Genomic DNA, 15183 nt, shown 5'->3' on the forward strand with positions numbered 1-15183 from the left:
ACTACGTTGCCCTCCCCGAGGGACTTCAATCCACGAGCCCGGATCCATCCCGCGACTGGTGGAAACAAGATTGTCCTCCCATAGGACTTTTCCTCTCCAGAACTCACACAGAGATCAAGACAAAGGCTCTAATTCTTTTTTTTTTTTAATAATCCATCATGTTCTAATACATGAGCAAAGGCCTCTATATATAGGCCTTAAAAGAAACTAAAAGACAATTTTGCCCCTTGGGCTTACATAAAAAAATCCCTTAAGGGTAAAAAAGAAAAATGCATAATTAAATAAAAATTACAATTAATAAAATAAGATAAAATGAAGGGATCTCGGCCTCCGATCTTGGTCTCTTCCTTTGATTAATGCCCACCGTCGGATGTCCGCATCACACCTTGAATTCTTTCCATAATTATCTCCTCTTAATTTGGAAAGATTTAATTTCAAATTTCAAAGCATTTTGAATTTGAAATTTATTTCCTAATTTAAGAGACCTATTTTTGGAAAGTTCCTAAATTAAGTTCAATTTGAATTTTGAATTGAATTGGATTGAAGATCACTCCTTTCTAATTTGATTTTCCAAATCCAGGAAGAGTAATTACTTTCTCTCAAACCCCTTCCCTCTTTGGATGCCGCCGGCCTCTACATGGTCCCCATCCTCTTTATTTCTTTCCAAACTCAAGTCCCCTCTTTAGGAAACTTATTAAATCCACTCCTATTTAAATTTTAAATTAAGCGGGGATGGATTATTTCTTTCCTAACTTATTAATTTAAGTAGGCATTAATTGCATCATTAAACCTTTCCTTGTCTCCATAGCCGCCGGCCCCCCTTAATGGTTTGAATTATGAATTGTTTCCTAAAGCCCACCTTCTCTCTTGGAAACAATTCAAAACCCCTTCCCCCTCCTTAGCCGCTCCACCCTTCCCTAATTAAACCCTAATCCTCTCTCAAAGTAAAGAGATTTAATTGGGGAAAACAAATATTTGATTTCCCTCCATCTCCTCTTCCAAAATCCGAACAAAATTTCTCTCCCGTGTCCTCATCCCTAGCCGGCCACCTCCATCTCTCTTCCTCTCTTGACTTCTCAAGATAATCTCCTCCCTCTCAAGAGTAGTCTTCAAGGGGGGCAACGACGACGTCTGTAGATCTTGACTACTTGTTGCCGGGTGTCGACAAAGTTGAACCTTCAAGGGAGCTACGACAAATTTCTTCAACATCTCACTACTTGCTACCGGGTTGTGATAAGGGTGAACTTCTTCCCCCTTTTGTGATTACTTTCCTAATCCCCTAATATTGTAGGTGTGACGATTCACAAGGAGCTGAGCTTTACCTTTGCCTAAGCTTAGTAAACGTAGGATTCCGTTTCGCCATTGCCAAAGCTTAGTAAACGTATGATTAAATACACTTTCTATGCTTCTAATCTAATTGTTATATTAGGGATTTTGTTGAAAGCTATTTACTTTGCATGTTATTGAATTTCTGCTTGTTTTGAATCTCCAAGTGTTTGGCATGTGGCTTAGCCTAAACTTAGGCACTCCTCTTTTGTTTTCTATCGTCGTTTTGATTGCTAATAGTGGTAATCTTACGTGCTTAATTCAAGAAATCGTGCAAATTCTTATTTCATTCATTTTAAGCATTTAGTCCTACATCATGTACAATTAAATCAGAATTAATCATTATAATTGTTGTATATTTTCATTTATTTACACATTTTTATTAATCATACTTTTGTGTCAACTACCCTTTGATAAATGTTGGGCTAACTTTTCATTATCAAGGGTTAGAAATTTTCTTTTTATTATTTTGATGGTTGGGCTAACTAACTCTCAATATCAAGAGTTAGAAATTTATTTTTATTCATCTTTTCCTAATAAAGGTTTGATTAACCGACTCCTTAGCATAAAAAATCTTCTTTTCCTACTTAGGTCATCAAAGTTGGCTAACCTAGCTCATATGATTTGGCTTTTCATAGGATCATTGAAATTTATTATCTTTATTTTAATCTTTCTCATTTATTGGCATTGATATAAATATTTATTCATTTCATAATGATTTACATACATGATAAAATGTGATGCATGTAAAAATACTTATTTGTACTTTGTATATCATTTAGTAGTTCTATTTTTGCAGTATATAAATTAATGAACTTATGACTTGTATAAATTTATAATATGCATTAATCTTTTGTTCCTCTTAAATGCTTTTAATATGGTCATCATGCAAGAATTTCTATTAATACGATCATATGTTGTTATGGGAGGTTGAAGAAATAATAAAATGTGCAAATTTCAATTTAGGAATAATTTGACCATTATATCTGAAGTTGAGTATCTCACTTTAACAATTTGTTCTTCTCCTTGACATGGTTTTCCTTAATTTTCTTTTCCCTGTGCTTCGACCTTTCGTAAATAATCTAAAAATAACGATTTTCTTATTTTGCAACGCTTCCCGAAGTCAATAATTCATCTTCACAGAAATTAACATTTTTACCTTGAATTCCTACGATACGAATCAAAATTAATTCATCGGAGGAGTTCGAAAATTCCCTTCCTTGGCTTCTTCCTTCCTCCCTCCTTGTTCTTTTTCTTCTCTATTTTCAGCCAGCAACCTGCCTCGTCCTTTATTATGCAATTGGTGCACAGCCTCTGTTCTATTTAAGCCGTCCAGGCTCTCAGGTATGGGAAGAATGGGAGTGGTTGAGTTAACCACTCGTTCTCTTATACGGCAGCCTCTGTTCCATTTAAGCCTTCCAGGCTCTCGGGTATATACTCTATATATACATATGCAATTGTGTATTAGATTTAATAAAATCTTAGATTCCTCCGACATAGCAGCCTGGAAAACCGCCTAAGCTTTCTGCTCCGTAGCTGGAAAACCCGGAGAATTTGGATTGCTACGGTTCAATACTGCAGTTACAATAACAAAAAAAAAAAAAAAAAAAAAAAAAACTCAGAAAAATTTGATTTGAATATCTTACTATATGTGCGTCATTAATAAAAAAAAAAAAAAAAAAAAAAAACTCAGAAAAATTTGATTTGAATATCTTACTATATGTGCGTCATTAATATATACTCCTTTGTATAAGAATGATCGAAATAAGCATAAAATTTTATTATTTTTTTTTTTTTGAATTTTAGGTTGTACGAAAAAATGGATATAATTTTTGGAGAAAAAATTTTCTTATTTTTTGAAAAATTTTGGTGCTACATCTTCTCCCTAAAACCAGCCCTCCATGTGTAATAGCACAGCACGCCACCTTTATTTTTACAAAGTATAGTGTCTCTGTCGGTGATTTGTTGATATTTCCTATTGACCTTGAGAAGTTCATGTGGGTTAAGGTGAGAACTACTACAGCACCATCCACTCTTTTACTGCCACAGTGGTCTGCGTTGAATTTTCTTAAGTTATGCCTATATGGAGCTCATGCTAGGCCAAATTTTTGCAATAAGAAAGTACATGCTAACCTATGCTTTTTATTCCAGTTAATCCTTATTGTTGGCTTGAGGACAATAGCAATTAGTATGGAGGGGCCTTTTTTTAGTTTTAAATATCACCCACCATAGTTTTTGAATATTAAACCCCCTGCCCCTGTTGTTTTTTTTGGGAGGTTGAACATCATTTGAAAGGCGACAAGGCCTTGTGTTGAACTAGTGTAAGAAAGAAGGAATGGTTTTATTTGAATAGCATATCATCATTGTTGCTGCTTGATATGAGAAACTCTAAAACCATAGGGTGGGGGTGGACTTACATCTGGCGCAAGGCAATCTTTGAAGTGTTGGGCATTTACAGAGGATTGAAGAAGTTTAACGGGGTTTTGTGTTGTCTTAATATGTAAGGGATAAGAAGAAACAGAGAAGGTGGAAACTTAAGATTTTTTAGATTTAGGTAAACTAGAACTACCACCAAATTTATCCCAAACCAATTTATTTTGATTGACCTGTGCCTACCTATTAGTTAATATAAAGCTAACAACAACGGTGAATAAGTATTCAAAAGGCTGATTCCATTGAGTTGGATAAGTTCGTTTATGTTGAAAGCGGACTTTTCATTGCTATGTTTAGTAGCAAATTATAAACTTGGGTGGTAAAGATAGCTAAGTCTAAATATCTAGCCAAATTATATTATTTAGAAGATTGCACATTGTTTATTGAGTTCTTACATAGCTCAAAGGGTATTGACACAGAGATATTAAAGGTTGTTGACCTCTACATAGGAATAAAAAATAAAAATCAAAACACTGCCCTTACCGGACTAGCTCAGCACAATTGAGGAAATCCCGCTCAAATCAGCAAAGTTGCACTCCGCACGATCTCCGCTCTAGCCTCTTCATTAAAACTATACGAAATGAACTTCGCTCATTTCGGTTCTCCTGCACACAAGCCACGATCCACCCGAGCTTTTCCCTATCCGTCTCCTCCAAGCAACCGAACATCCTCACCCTGTCGAATCCGACGGCCCTCCCCTAGCTCGTCATTTCTTCTGCTCGAGCTCACTTCGATTGAACCACCTCTTTACCCGTCGACATAGCTAGCCCGACCGAAGCCTCCTGATCCCGCTAGCAGAGTCCTCAAGCCGCGAACCACCTTCCTTCCTCACTGCCTTGATCGCAAGCCATCCGCCTCCCTGTATCCTTCCCTTGATTTGACCCGCCTCATCCGACAACGGCCCTTCTTGTTGATTCCAATCCATCCCACGCAAGTTGCTCGAACTCTTTCCATCTTCAAGCACCTATTTTTATACTTGTGAAATCCCTCAAACATTCGATTGATCCACGCATCTAGCCTCTCCTATCACTGTGCCGACCTCCTACACACAGCAATCCCGATTAACCTTCCTCCTCCTCGATCGAATCCGACTTCACAGAGCCGCAGCCACTTGATCTCTCACAACTGCTAGTAACCCGAGGTAATATTTCTCCCTATTAAGTTTTATTTTTATTCATACTAATAATATTGTATTAATATTAATATTAATAATATTTTGTTAATAATAATATTATAATTATAATTATTATTAGCACAATTAATATTATTATTGTTTAAATAAAAAAAGAAGAGAAAAATTTAAAAAAAGAGGAGAAAAATAAAAAAGAAACTAAAAAAAGAAGAAGAAAGATTTTGCTTCGGTTCACGTCCCTTGGCCTCAACACCATCGTCGATGTCGCCACTTCACCCCCTCACGAAGGGAATTGAGGTATAATTCCCTAAATTCTCAAAACCTGTTCTCAACACTTGTTGTGCGGTGAGCAACCAACTATGCATATTTTTCTTAGCGCGGTGGGAGAAAACTCGTCGCGATGCTTGTGACGAGGCATGTAAGCCTTATACGCATTTTTCGTTGCATGGCGGGGCAAAACTTAAGTACCCGTATACGTCGTGCCTTAGTGCATGCGGGGAAACAACTGCGTAAAATACCCCTGAAGACCCATGCACGATTTTCTTGGCGTGGCGGGATTGAAGACTATGATAGGGGTGCAAACGAGTCGAGTCGAGCTCGAGTCAGGAGTTGTTCGAGCCAAGCTCGTCCGTCAAATGTCGAGCTCGAGCTCGAGCTCGAACTCGAGTTGAGCTCGAGCTCGACTCGACCGAGAAAAGAAAAGCTCGTCAAGCTCTCGAGCTCGACTCGACAGAGAAAAAAAATTCCCTCGTCGCTGCTCGCGTCTGCATCCGTCGTCTCTTCCCTCGTCGCCGCTTGCATCCACGTCGTCTCCAATGTCGCGTCCGCTTCCGTCGCCGCTCGCGTCCGCTTCCGTCGCCAATGTCGCGTCAGTCGATGCTCGCGATCGAGTCCGTAATGACGGAGAAAAATTGGATGGAGAACCGTCCGTCTGAGCAATGAATAATACAAAAAAAAAAGGAAAGACGCTGAACAATCGAAGATAAACTGCTCTCTTTGAAGGATACAAAACTCTAGGAAACACATTCTGAATAAACATAAGCTTGAAGAAGGAGCTTCCCTGATTTCATGGAATAAACGATAAGCTTCAACTTTCAAGTTATCCCGCTTCGCTCCCGCTCCCGCTGTGATTTCCTATTTCCCGCGTCGGTGGTCGCTTCCCTGATTTCATATGCCCGCTGCAGTTTCATTTTTCCAGCGAAACGAGCTGCTCGACGAGCTCTCAAGCCGATCAACTAGCTGTTCGAGCTCGATACGCTTCCGAGCTCGAAATTGTGTTCGAGCTCGACTCGCGAGCTCGATAAGATCTACTCGTCGAGCCTATTGTTGAGTTGAGCTCGAGCCGGCTTGACTCGGTTGCACCCCTAGACTATGATAGTGGTCACTACAGGAAAAATTGTCATTATTGTCGGACTTTCCGATAGATAAAGCTCTATTTCTACCCCTCCGCCGTCTTTCTTCTCATTTCTTTTCCTCTTTTTTCGGATAGCTTCGCTTGCGTCCGAGAGTTGTCCCGATCACGACTGGACCCTCGCCGACTTTCGCTGCACCGTTCGTCGCCGTTGGTTGCCTCTACTCGGCGCCTCCGGTAAGAGAAGGTCGCTGTCTCCGGTAAGAGATCACGTATCTTTGTTCATTCTTTTTGCTTTTGTTATGGATGTTCTACTAAACATTTGCAAGAGAATGAACCTTGGTGTATGCTTTTGCTTTTGTTATGGATGTTATCACTAGACTTTTGCAAGAGAATGTATCTCGGTATACTTTTTGGTTTTGTTATGAATGTTCTCACTAGAAATTTTCAAGAGAATGAACCTTGGTGTATGATTTTGCTTTTATTATGGATGTTCTCACTAGACATTTGTAAGAAAATGTATCTTGGTGTATGCTTTTAATTTGTTTTTGTTATAGATGTTCTCACTAGACATTTGCAAGAGAATGTATCTTGGTGTATGCTCTTGGCTTTAGTTATAGATGTTCCCACTAGACATTTGTAAGAGAATGTATTTTGGTGTATGCTTTTTTGCTCTAGTTATGGATATTCTTACTAGACATTTGCAAGAGAATGTATCTTGGTGTATGCTTTTTGTTAATGATATTCTTCTTGTTGATAATAGTAGAGAGGGAGTTGAAGGTAAACTTGAATTTTGTAGATCAACCTTAGAGATTAAAGGTTTTCGCATAATTAGATTTAAAACTTAATATATGGAATGTATTTTTAGTAGTAATAGACCTAGTTGAGGGATTGTGACTTTGGCGATGAAGTCATTAATAAAAGTACATATTTTTTAACATCTTTAATCTATTTATGGTGAAATAGATGGAGATATTATTTGTAGAATTCAAGTTGGATGGTGGAAGTAGAGGAATGCATTGGGCATTGTTGTGTGATAGAAAAGCCCCCCTCAAACTAAGCATAATATTAATTTAAGTGTTATAGAGATGAGGATGTACCCTTATAGACAGGATACAAAAATAGCATATATGTAAGAAGGTTGGAGTAGCTCCACTGGAAGATAAGATTAGAGAGTGTCGCTTTGGATGGTTTGATCACATAAAATGACGGCCTTCTGAGCAGGCTAAGACTCTTTGTATGTTCCCTAAATGGAGGCTGTCAGATTTTTCATTGATAGGGGACTTATTTGAAATTAAAAATTCATCTATTTTCGTTCAATAAATGTTACAAGCCTATGCGGTAGGAGGAATGCAGCATGACAAAGTAAACATTTAAGGCTCGCAAGCCTATGCATACGAGGGGCAGACATCTGGTGGCTTCAGCTTCTCAGCAAATACCCAGGAGTCTTTATATAACCAACATGTAGCTGCCCTTACAGCCGAGCTAGAGCAGGTCAGGAAAATACAAGTTGACTGACAGATGCAGAAGCAAATGCAGATGCAACAAACTCAATTGTTAGAAGAAATGCGAAAGATGAGGGTGCAGTTCAGTGGGAAGAATATATTATCAGCAGAGGAGGAAACTGAATCAGAGTAGATATTGTTTATTTTAATGATGTAGACATCTGTAATTATATATTTTTGGACATGTTTACTTATTTATTTTTTAGACATTTGCACTTATTTATTATTGACATTTGTTGATGATATTCTTCTTGTTTTTATTATTGTGTATATGTTTATATTCAATATTTGGTGATGCTCTTGATTAGAGGTGGGTGTTTGAATTTATATAGTATTGCATTTTTTCTTTGCAGGCTGTATTGTAGAAATCAGTTTCAAAAGATAAGATGTTTTTTTTTTGTGTGGATGCTACAGGTTTCCGGTGGAATTTCCGTCGGAAAATCCGTCGGAACATGATACAACGAAAATAAAGTGACGTTTCCAACGTAAATGTACGCCGAAACTTTTGGCGGCTAGTCTGCTGGTAATATCCGCAGGTAACAGTACGTCAGACTATGGCGGCGGATTATATGCTGATATTTTCGGCGTACAGTTTCCGTCGAAACTACAGGCGGAGAAAATGCCGAAATACATTAATGGAAAAGAGTAAAAGACACTGATTTACCATATTTTTGCGCCTGAATTCTACCGAAAACGCCGCCGAAACGTTTCCAGTGGAGATTTTTCGTCGGTTTAGATTTTTCGACGCACGAATTACTATCAATGGTTTAAAAACCGGACCGGACCGGCCGGTCCGACCGGTTCAACCGTGAATCGAAGCATTTTTCGTTGGAAATTAGCCAGAAAAAGGGAAATTTCAGCGAATTTCCAGTGTTATTGGCTGATTTTGTCTGCCGTAACAGAGCATTTTTGTTGTAGTGGGTGTCACACTGTCACCCGACACTGACCGTACACATCTTTCTTCACAAGACAGGAATGTTAAGACTCCCTAAATTTCTCCAAAATGGGGGAAATGTCGGGGTGCAACCGAAATTTAGACCGAAGGTACAAAAAATTAAATAAACAGCAGGGACCTATTCAAGCTAAGTGACAAAGAACACAACTTGAATTGAATAAAACATGGAACAAAACATTAATAACTGGACCTTAAAATTAAAAAATTCATAGTAAAAATCGAAGATGCAAGTGAACGACAATTCAAATTATTCAAATGCAAGTTAATAAACATGCAGGGGACTCGTGAAAAGTATTCAAATAACATCAGTTGATGGCAAGATGCATGAACACTTCCTATATGCAATAGTAAAGGACTTGTTATGCAAGCAATAACCGGCTTGTAGATTGTAGTGATGACATTTGCAAACAATGATAGAAGACCTATCATGCATACAACTCACACAAGAGCCACAAGTAGTGAATATAGCCATGCATTGTAGTCAACATCAATGTCTTGTATGCAACTAATGTTACTGCAAATAAGCACACTAAGCCCTCTATAGATGATGATAGTGAACATAATGCAGGTGCGATAAGTTCCCTACAAACTTATCTTAGGAGATTACAGTGGATATACGAGTGAGGGATTTAAGATGTGACGTTTCATGTGCAAACAAGAACAGAGCACCTTGCAAACATACACAATGCAGTATGCAGCGAGTGTGAACTCTTATTGGCAATGACGAAAGCTCTTCCGTATGTACAACATGATAGCCAACAACAAGAAGTGAATACAACAATGCTCGATAGTGAACAGTCATTCAACGATAGACAAATACATTGCCTCGCAAGCAAAGATCAAATGATCAATGTACTACATTCACATCAGTAGTACGCTGTGAGCAGGAGATACAAATTTGTATTGAAGGCAACTTGCCAGCCAACATGCACAGGAAATCAGTGATGAATGTAGCTCAACTAGTAGACTACATCAGCATGGTAACAAACATACAAAACCTGCGTACAATGATAAGGCCATATGCAGGCATGTATATGCAGCATACAACAAAGGCCAGGTTGTTCATGTAGTCAACATTAACAAGCTTCTAGCAAATACACCTGCACATTTTAAGCAAAGACGGGTGATTTGTAGCATATACAAACACCTACGAGCCACTATAGGAGTCTCTCCATATGTGATGTGTGTTATTCACAGGAAAATACATAAAGGTTGTACTAGATACAAGCACCAACAAGCAGTGATAATAGTAGATATGTTGCAGGGATGCTGGGTCCCCTGTGAACATCGGTATGCAAGCAACGTACTATTCGCAAGCAATGACTAAAAATTGGAGCAAATACAAGAAAATTACACCAACTGTAAGAGCCTACTAGCCGCTGTAGAAAAACCTTATAGTTAACGACTATGCTAAGAGGAAGCGCACTCATTTTACACTAGAGTTGAAGGTTTTGTTGATCAAGAACAACTTAACACTCCAATTGATAACCTTAGAGGTGCTGATAGTGAACTGGGATAAAGAAGAGCAACTTGGTGTAAAGAGAAGGTCCACTAATGTGTTACCAGCAGAAGGCCCTAACTGTGGCACTAAGCATGCAAAGTCGAATGATTCTATAAAATCAAAGAATGAGCAGTTGAAGAAAATGTCTCATTCTATCATCTCTTTAGAAATACTAAGGCTTTTGGTGAAATGCTGCACTATTTAAATGAAGATATGGAGATCTAACCTCACAACTTGATGTCCTACATATGCATCGTAAATGCACGGAACAAGCTCATGGAGCACATTATCCTGGTGGGAATATTGTGAAATTGAAGGCTGAACTTTAACGTTCTTCCGAGATTAAATGTGGCTGCTGCAGATTGAAGAAAGCTGCTCTTAGTCGCCATGTCAAGGACTATAGGAGAAATTTCCTCGTCCTGTGTGCATATCACATACCAAAATATCGTTGGGATATTGAAAATTACCTTGTGCTTTGTCCTCGTCATGCTTCGAGGACAACCTTGTAGTATACTTTTGGTTAACAACTTTTTGCCGTGCAAACAGCTCAAAAGGTTAAATAGTGCTTTTATTGTGAGCATGAACAAATGGGGGAAATGGAACAACTTAAATGTACCAATCAACCATTATTCATGACCAATGCGCATCAAAAGACTACATCTGTCGCATCATAATTATCTATGGAGCATACAAAATCTCATCTAAGTGTACAATGAACTAGCTCTAATTGCCAAATTTCCCTCATCCCCATCACTCTACTCCCTGGAATTAACTCATGTCAAATGAAAAAGGTGTGGATGATGAAGCAGAACTAGCTCCCTTTCCTACTGGATAACTCCATAGCAATGCTGTTATTTTTGTGATAGATATGGATGCGTCCCTTCATCTACGGGAAGGAAAGTGGAAATATGAAGTCACTTCTAGCATGCATGGAGGATAAGATAACCTTAGTATCTTCAATAAGGGATACAAAAGGAAAACTCTTGGCCTAACAAACAAATAGCTCCCAAGACTACAAACTACAAAGTAATCGGGTTCTCACCAATTGCGAAGTGCTTTAGGCCTTTATCTTTGCAATAGAAGAGAATGATGTTGTAGGACAACTAGTCTAGGCATTTTGAACCTAACGTCCAATAGCTTTTAGTCTTTTACAACAAAATATATGCACCTTGTGCTGTGTTATTTTGCAAGATGTCACTGTAGTTTTTTTTTTTTTTACTGTGGTTTTCTATTTGAACTTGTTAAGCATGTTAATTATGTTCGTTCTTCAATTTAATGATTTAATTTTGGAATTGCCTGCTAATTTTTAAGGCCTTGTATTCCTTCCTCTGCTGCAGTCGCTTAAATAACATGTAACCATTTTTAGTTGAAAATTTGGAAACTAATTTTGGTTTCTGCTGCTGCAGGCTACGCTGGAAACTATGGGAATCCTGATCCCAGTTATGGTGGAAACCCTTACCCATCTAGTTATGGCATTAATCCTGTACGTATGCTTTACCTTTTAAATTTGGAGGAAATTTATTTTTTAGTGAATTATTTTTATTATTATTTTTTGCACTTTAGGTTCCTGGAGGTGCAGATGCTGGAGCTCAATATGGAGCAGCATCTGGGCCTGGGCATGGCTCCTGGACTTCTTATGATGGGCAACGGGCTCATGGTCGGCGATGAAAGAGTAGATAATTATCTATAAATAGGCCTTAAAATCCAGGTAAATAGCTTTGTAGGTTGCAAACCTGAAATGTTGTTTCAAAAATAATGTTGATGGAGGCCTCTTCATCCTATTGATTTTGGGTATTTAATCTTTTGCTTTTGATTTGCTGCATTTCATGATTAGCCTGTATATCTTGCAAATGTTAGTGAGCTATTTTTGCTTCACATTTGCCTGACTATGTTGCTTAATTTTGTTTCAGTTATTTTTCATTTGCCATAATAAACCAGTACGATGTATGCTTTTCCAATTCTCCTTGACGTAATTGGATGACTTTTTTTTTTTTATGTTTGTGTTCCTGCATTACATGGTCCGTCCTTGTTTTGATTTGCTTATATACTTCTCTACGCATGGCTGTTCCATTTTGGGAGCTTTCTTTCTTTAATGAAAAATAAATCCTAATGTTCCCATTTCCTCTGTTCATTTAGTATTGGATCTCTAAACATCTCTATTTTTTTATGTTGTTAGATATATGTTCTCATTTTTGCTAAATATCATTTTTTGTGTTTGTATATAAATTAAGACCGGGCTTAGTAAAAAAAAATCAATATTTGCGTCTATTTTAAAATATATGGTGTGGGTGGTACTTATACAACTAAATAAAGAAGCTAAAAACGATCCAAGGACATCGTGATGTCCAAATTTATGATCATGAGAGTGATGCAAGGTTCAGATGCCTTTATGCCTTGGTGATTCTTGAAAAAAAATAAAGATAAGTTCCAAGTGGCAGAGGAGGTTCAATTGCTATTGCAACAATATCCGAATGCAATGCTCACTAAAATTTCATAGGTTTACCACCTATAGGTGATGTACGATATGCATTAAACTTCATTCCGGAGATTGTCATCCCCCACTGACTTGTGTATCTAATATGATCTTATGTGTATGAAGAATTGTGGCGGTAAGCGCACGAATATGACTTAAGGCGTGTTAAGAATTGGAACAACAAATAGATGAGTTCATCACTGAAGGATTGATATGAGAGCGTGTGTTATTTCTTATGTTGTTCCTGCCTTATGGTTTCCAAAGAAAGATGGTGCGTGGCAAATGTTCATTGATAGCTTGGTTGTGAATGTGAGCACTGCCAAATATTGCTTTTCGATACCAATGTCGTTTGATCTTTTTTAGCAACATCATGAGGTGACATACTTTTACAATATTGATTTGTGTAGTGAGTACCATCAAATTGAGATGACCTTTAAGATTAGTGGAAGAACATCATACACTTATAGTTTGAGCCTTGAAACATTGGAATCACTATATTCTATCTAAATAATTCATTTTCCTTTCTGATCATGAAGCCCTCAAGTACATGCACAACCAAAGCAAGCTTAAAGGTTGATTTGTCTAGTGGGCCAAATTGTTTTCATCATTTCCTTACATCTTGAAGCATAAATTAGGTTTCCAGAACCGAGTCATGGACTCTCGTAGCCACAGGTATACTGTTCTAAGTGGACTACTATCAAAAGTGGTTGGTTTCAAGCTAATACATGAAACTCCATCCCAAAGATGGATATTTTTGCAAGAAATTGTAGCAATGCACGGAAGGCACTTTTCTGCATTTTTTAACTTCAAGATGGATATTTTTTTTTTTGGAAATAGGTTATGCATTCCTTGATGTTTGTTACAATATGTATTCTTGCTTAAATGTCGTGTAGGTCTTATAGATCATTTTGGGTGTGACAAGGCAACAACCATGGTACAATAAAACTTTGGTTGGCCTTCTTCACGGATGGTTGTTTACTGACTTATTGATGCCTTATTTTTCATATCACCAAATCAAGAAGCCGAATAACTAGGTCCTACACACCACTGCTGGTTCTTGGGTCGTCACGTATGGATATAATTATGAATTTGTTGTAGGCCTTCCAAACACACACAAACATAAGGATTCAATTAGGGGTGTCAATTTCGGGTCACTAGTTGGGTTCAGTTCGAACTCAAAATTGACCCAACACTATTCGGGTCAACCTAAACCTGACCTGTTTTTGCAAGCGGGTCAGTTTTTCAAACCTGAATCCGACCCGCTTCTGGTCCGGGTCAACCTGACACGACCCTAATGACCCGGGACCGTGAAAAAATTGCTACTTTTTTGGGTAAAAAAACAAGTGCTTTTCGGTCAAAATGGGCCGAAAACGGGTCAATCTCGGGTTTCCGGGTCAAAAATAGGTCAATCTCGGGTCACTTTTGTGTCAAAGGGTTAACCTGAAACCGGCCCGATTTTTGTAACGGGTTGAATTGTTGAATTCGAATTCGACTCGTTTTGGGTCCTAGTTGATCATAACCCGAAATTTTCGAATCGGGTTCGAGTCTGGTTTCAGGTCGTGTGAAATATTGACACCCCTAGATTCAATTATGATGGTGGTAGACCTAATTTCCGTTATAGTGCTCTTTGTTCCTCGTCGCTAGATTCATAATGCTTTATACATTGCTGTTATTATTATTATTTTTTGTGTGAGATCATCCATATACATGGCATTCCCAAATATATTACCTTTGATCAAAACTTTAGTTTCTTGGGTCACTTTCGGAGGATGTTATGGTTAAAAGGGGGAACCTATCTTCAATTTTGCTTGACAGTTCATCCAAATATACTGGAAGATGGAAGTTATTAATAGCAGTATTGGAAACTTGCTGTGATGTTTTGTCGTCAAGAATATCAAGCCGTGATATGTTTTAGCCTAGGATGAATTTGCTTGTAGTTGGGTCACTAAGAAAACCATGGGCCAAAAGCCTCGAAACCCTTTGTAAGTGGCGTCTGTACAAAATTTCATTTCTCCATTATAGCTTATTTCTGTGACCAATTATGCAAAATTCAATATAGGTATGTCAAGAAGTTCCGTCAGCAATTATGAGAAAAATATGAAGTATCAACAACAAGCTGATGAAGCTTGTGCCACAATTTCATTAAGGGCATTGTGTTTGGATTCATTTATGGAAGGAATTATTTCTATTGGGTCCTTTTGAAAAGCTTGATCCAAAAACTGAAGTTTCTTTTGAATTCATCAAAAATGTAATGGCGAGAGTGCCAAAAATTGATTTGTTAGGAGATTTAACTTATCCACAACTTTCAATATAGTGGATGTTTCTCTCTAATATGAACAGGAAACTATTTTAGATTTCTAGGGCAAGTCTTCTTCTCCAACCTAAGGTGCATGACACACACAATCCTGTTATATGAGGAGTGTTATATTTATAATTTTCATTTGTTAAAAAGGGTTTTTGTCTATTACTAGGGATTTTTGTAATTGTAATTTTGTTGCTTTTGGATG

The 15183-nt window shown here is 37.8% G+C and overlaps 1 protein-coding gene across 1 annotated transcript in view; it reads left to right on the forward strand.

Moving 5' to 3' along the window:
- LOC110107150 (protein FLX-like 1) overlaps positions 1–15183 on the forward strand; it is a 28590-nt gene that overhangs the window by 11359 nt on the left and 2048 nt on the right. The window contains exons 4-5 of the mRNA XM_020837323.2: positions 11610–11686; positions 11767–11911. Of these exons, the coding sequence (XP_020692982.1) occupies positions 11610–11686; positions 11767–11871 (182 nt within the window). The 3' untranslated portion in view covers positions 11872–11911. The remainder of the gene's footprint in view (positions 1–11609; positions 11687–11766; positions 11912–15183) is intronic.

The sequence above is a fragment of the Dendrobium catenatum genome, unplaced genomic scaffold (assembly GCF_001605985.2).
Source record: "Dendrobium catenatum unplaced genomic scaffold, ASM160598v2 fragScaff_scaffold_1022, whole genome shotgun sequence".
Taxonomy (NCBI): domain Eukaryota; kingdom Viridiplantae; phylum Streptophyta; class Magnoliopsida; order Asparagales; family Orchidaceae; genus Dendrobium; species Dendrobium catenatum.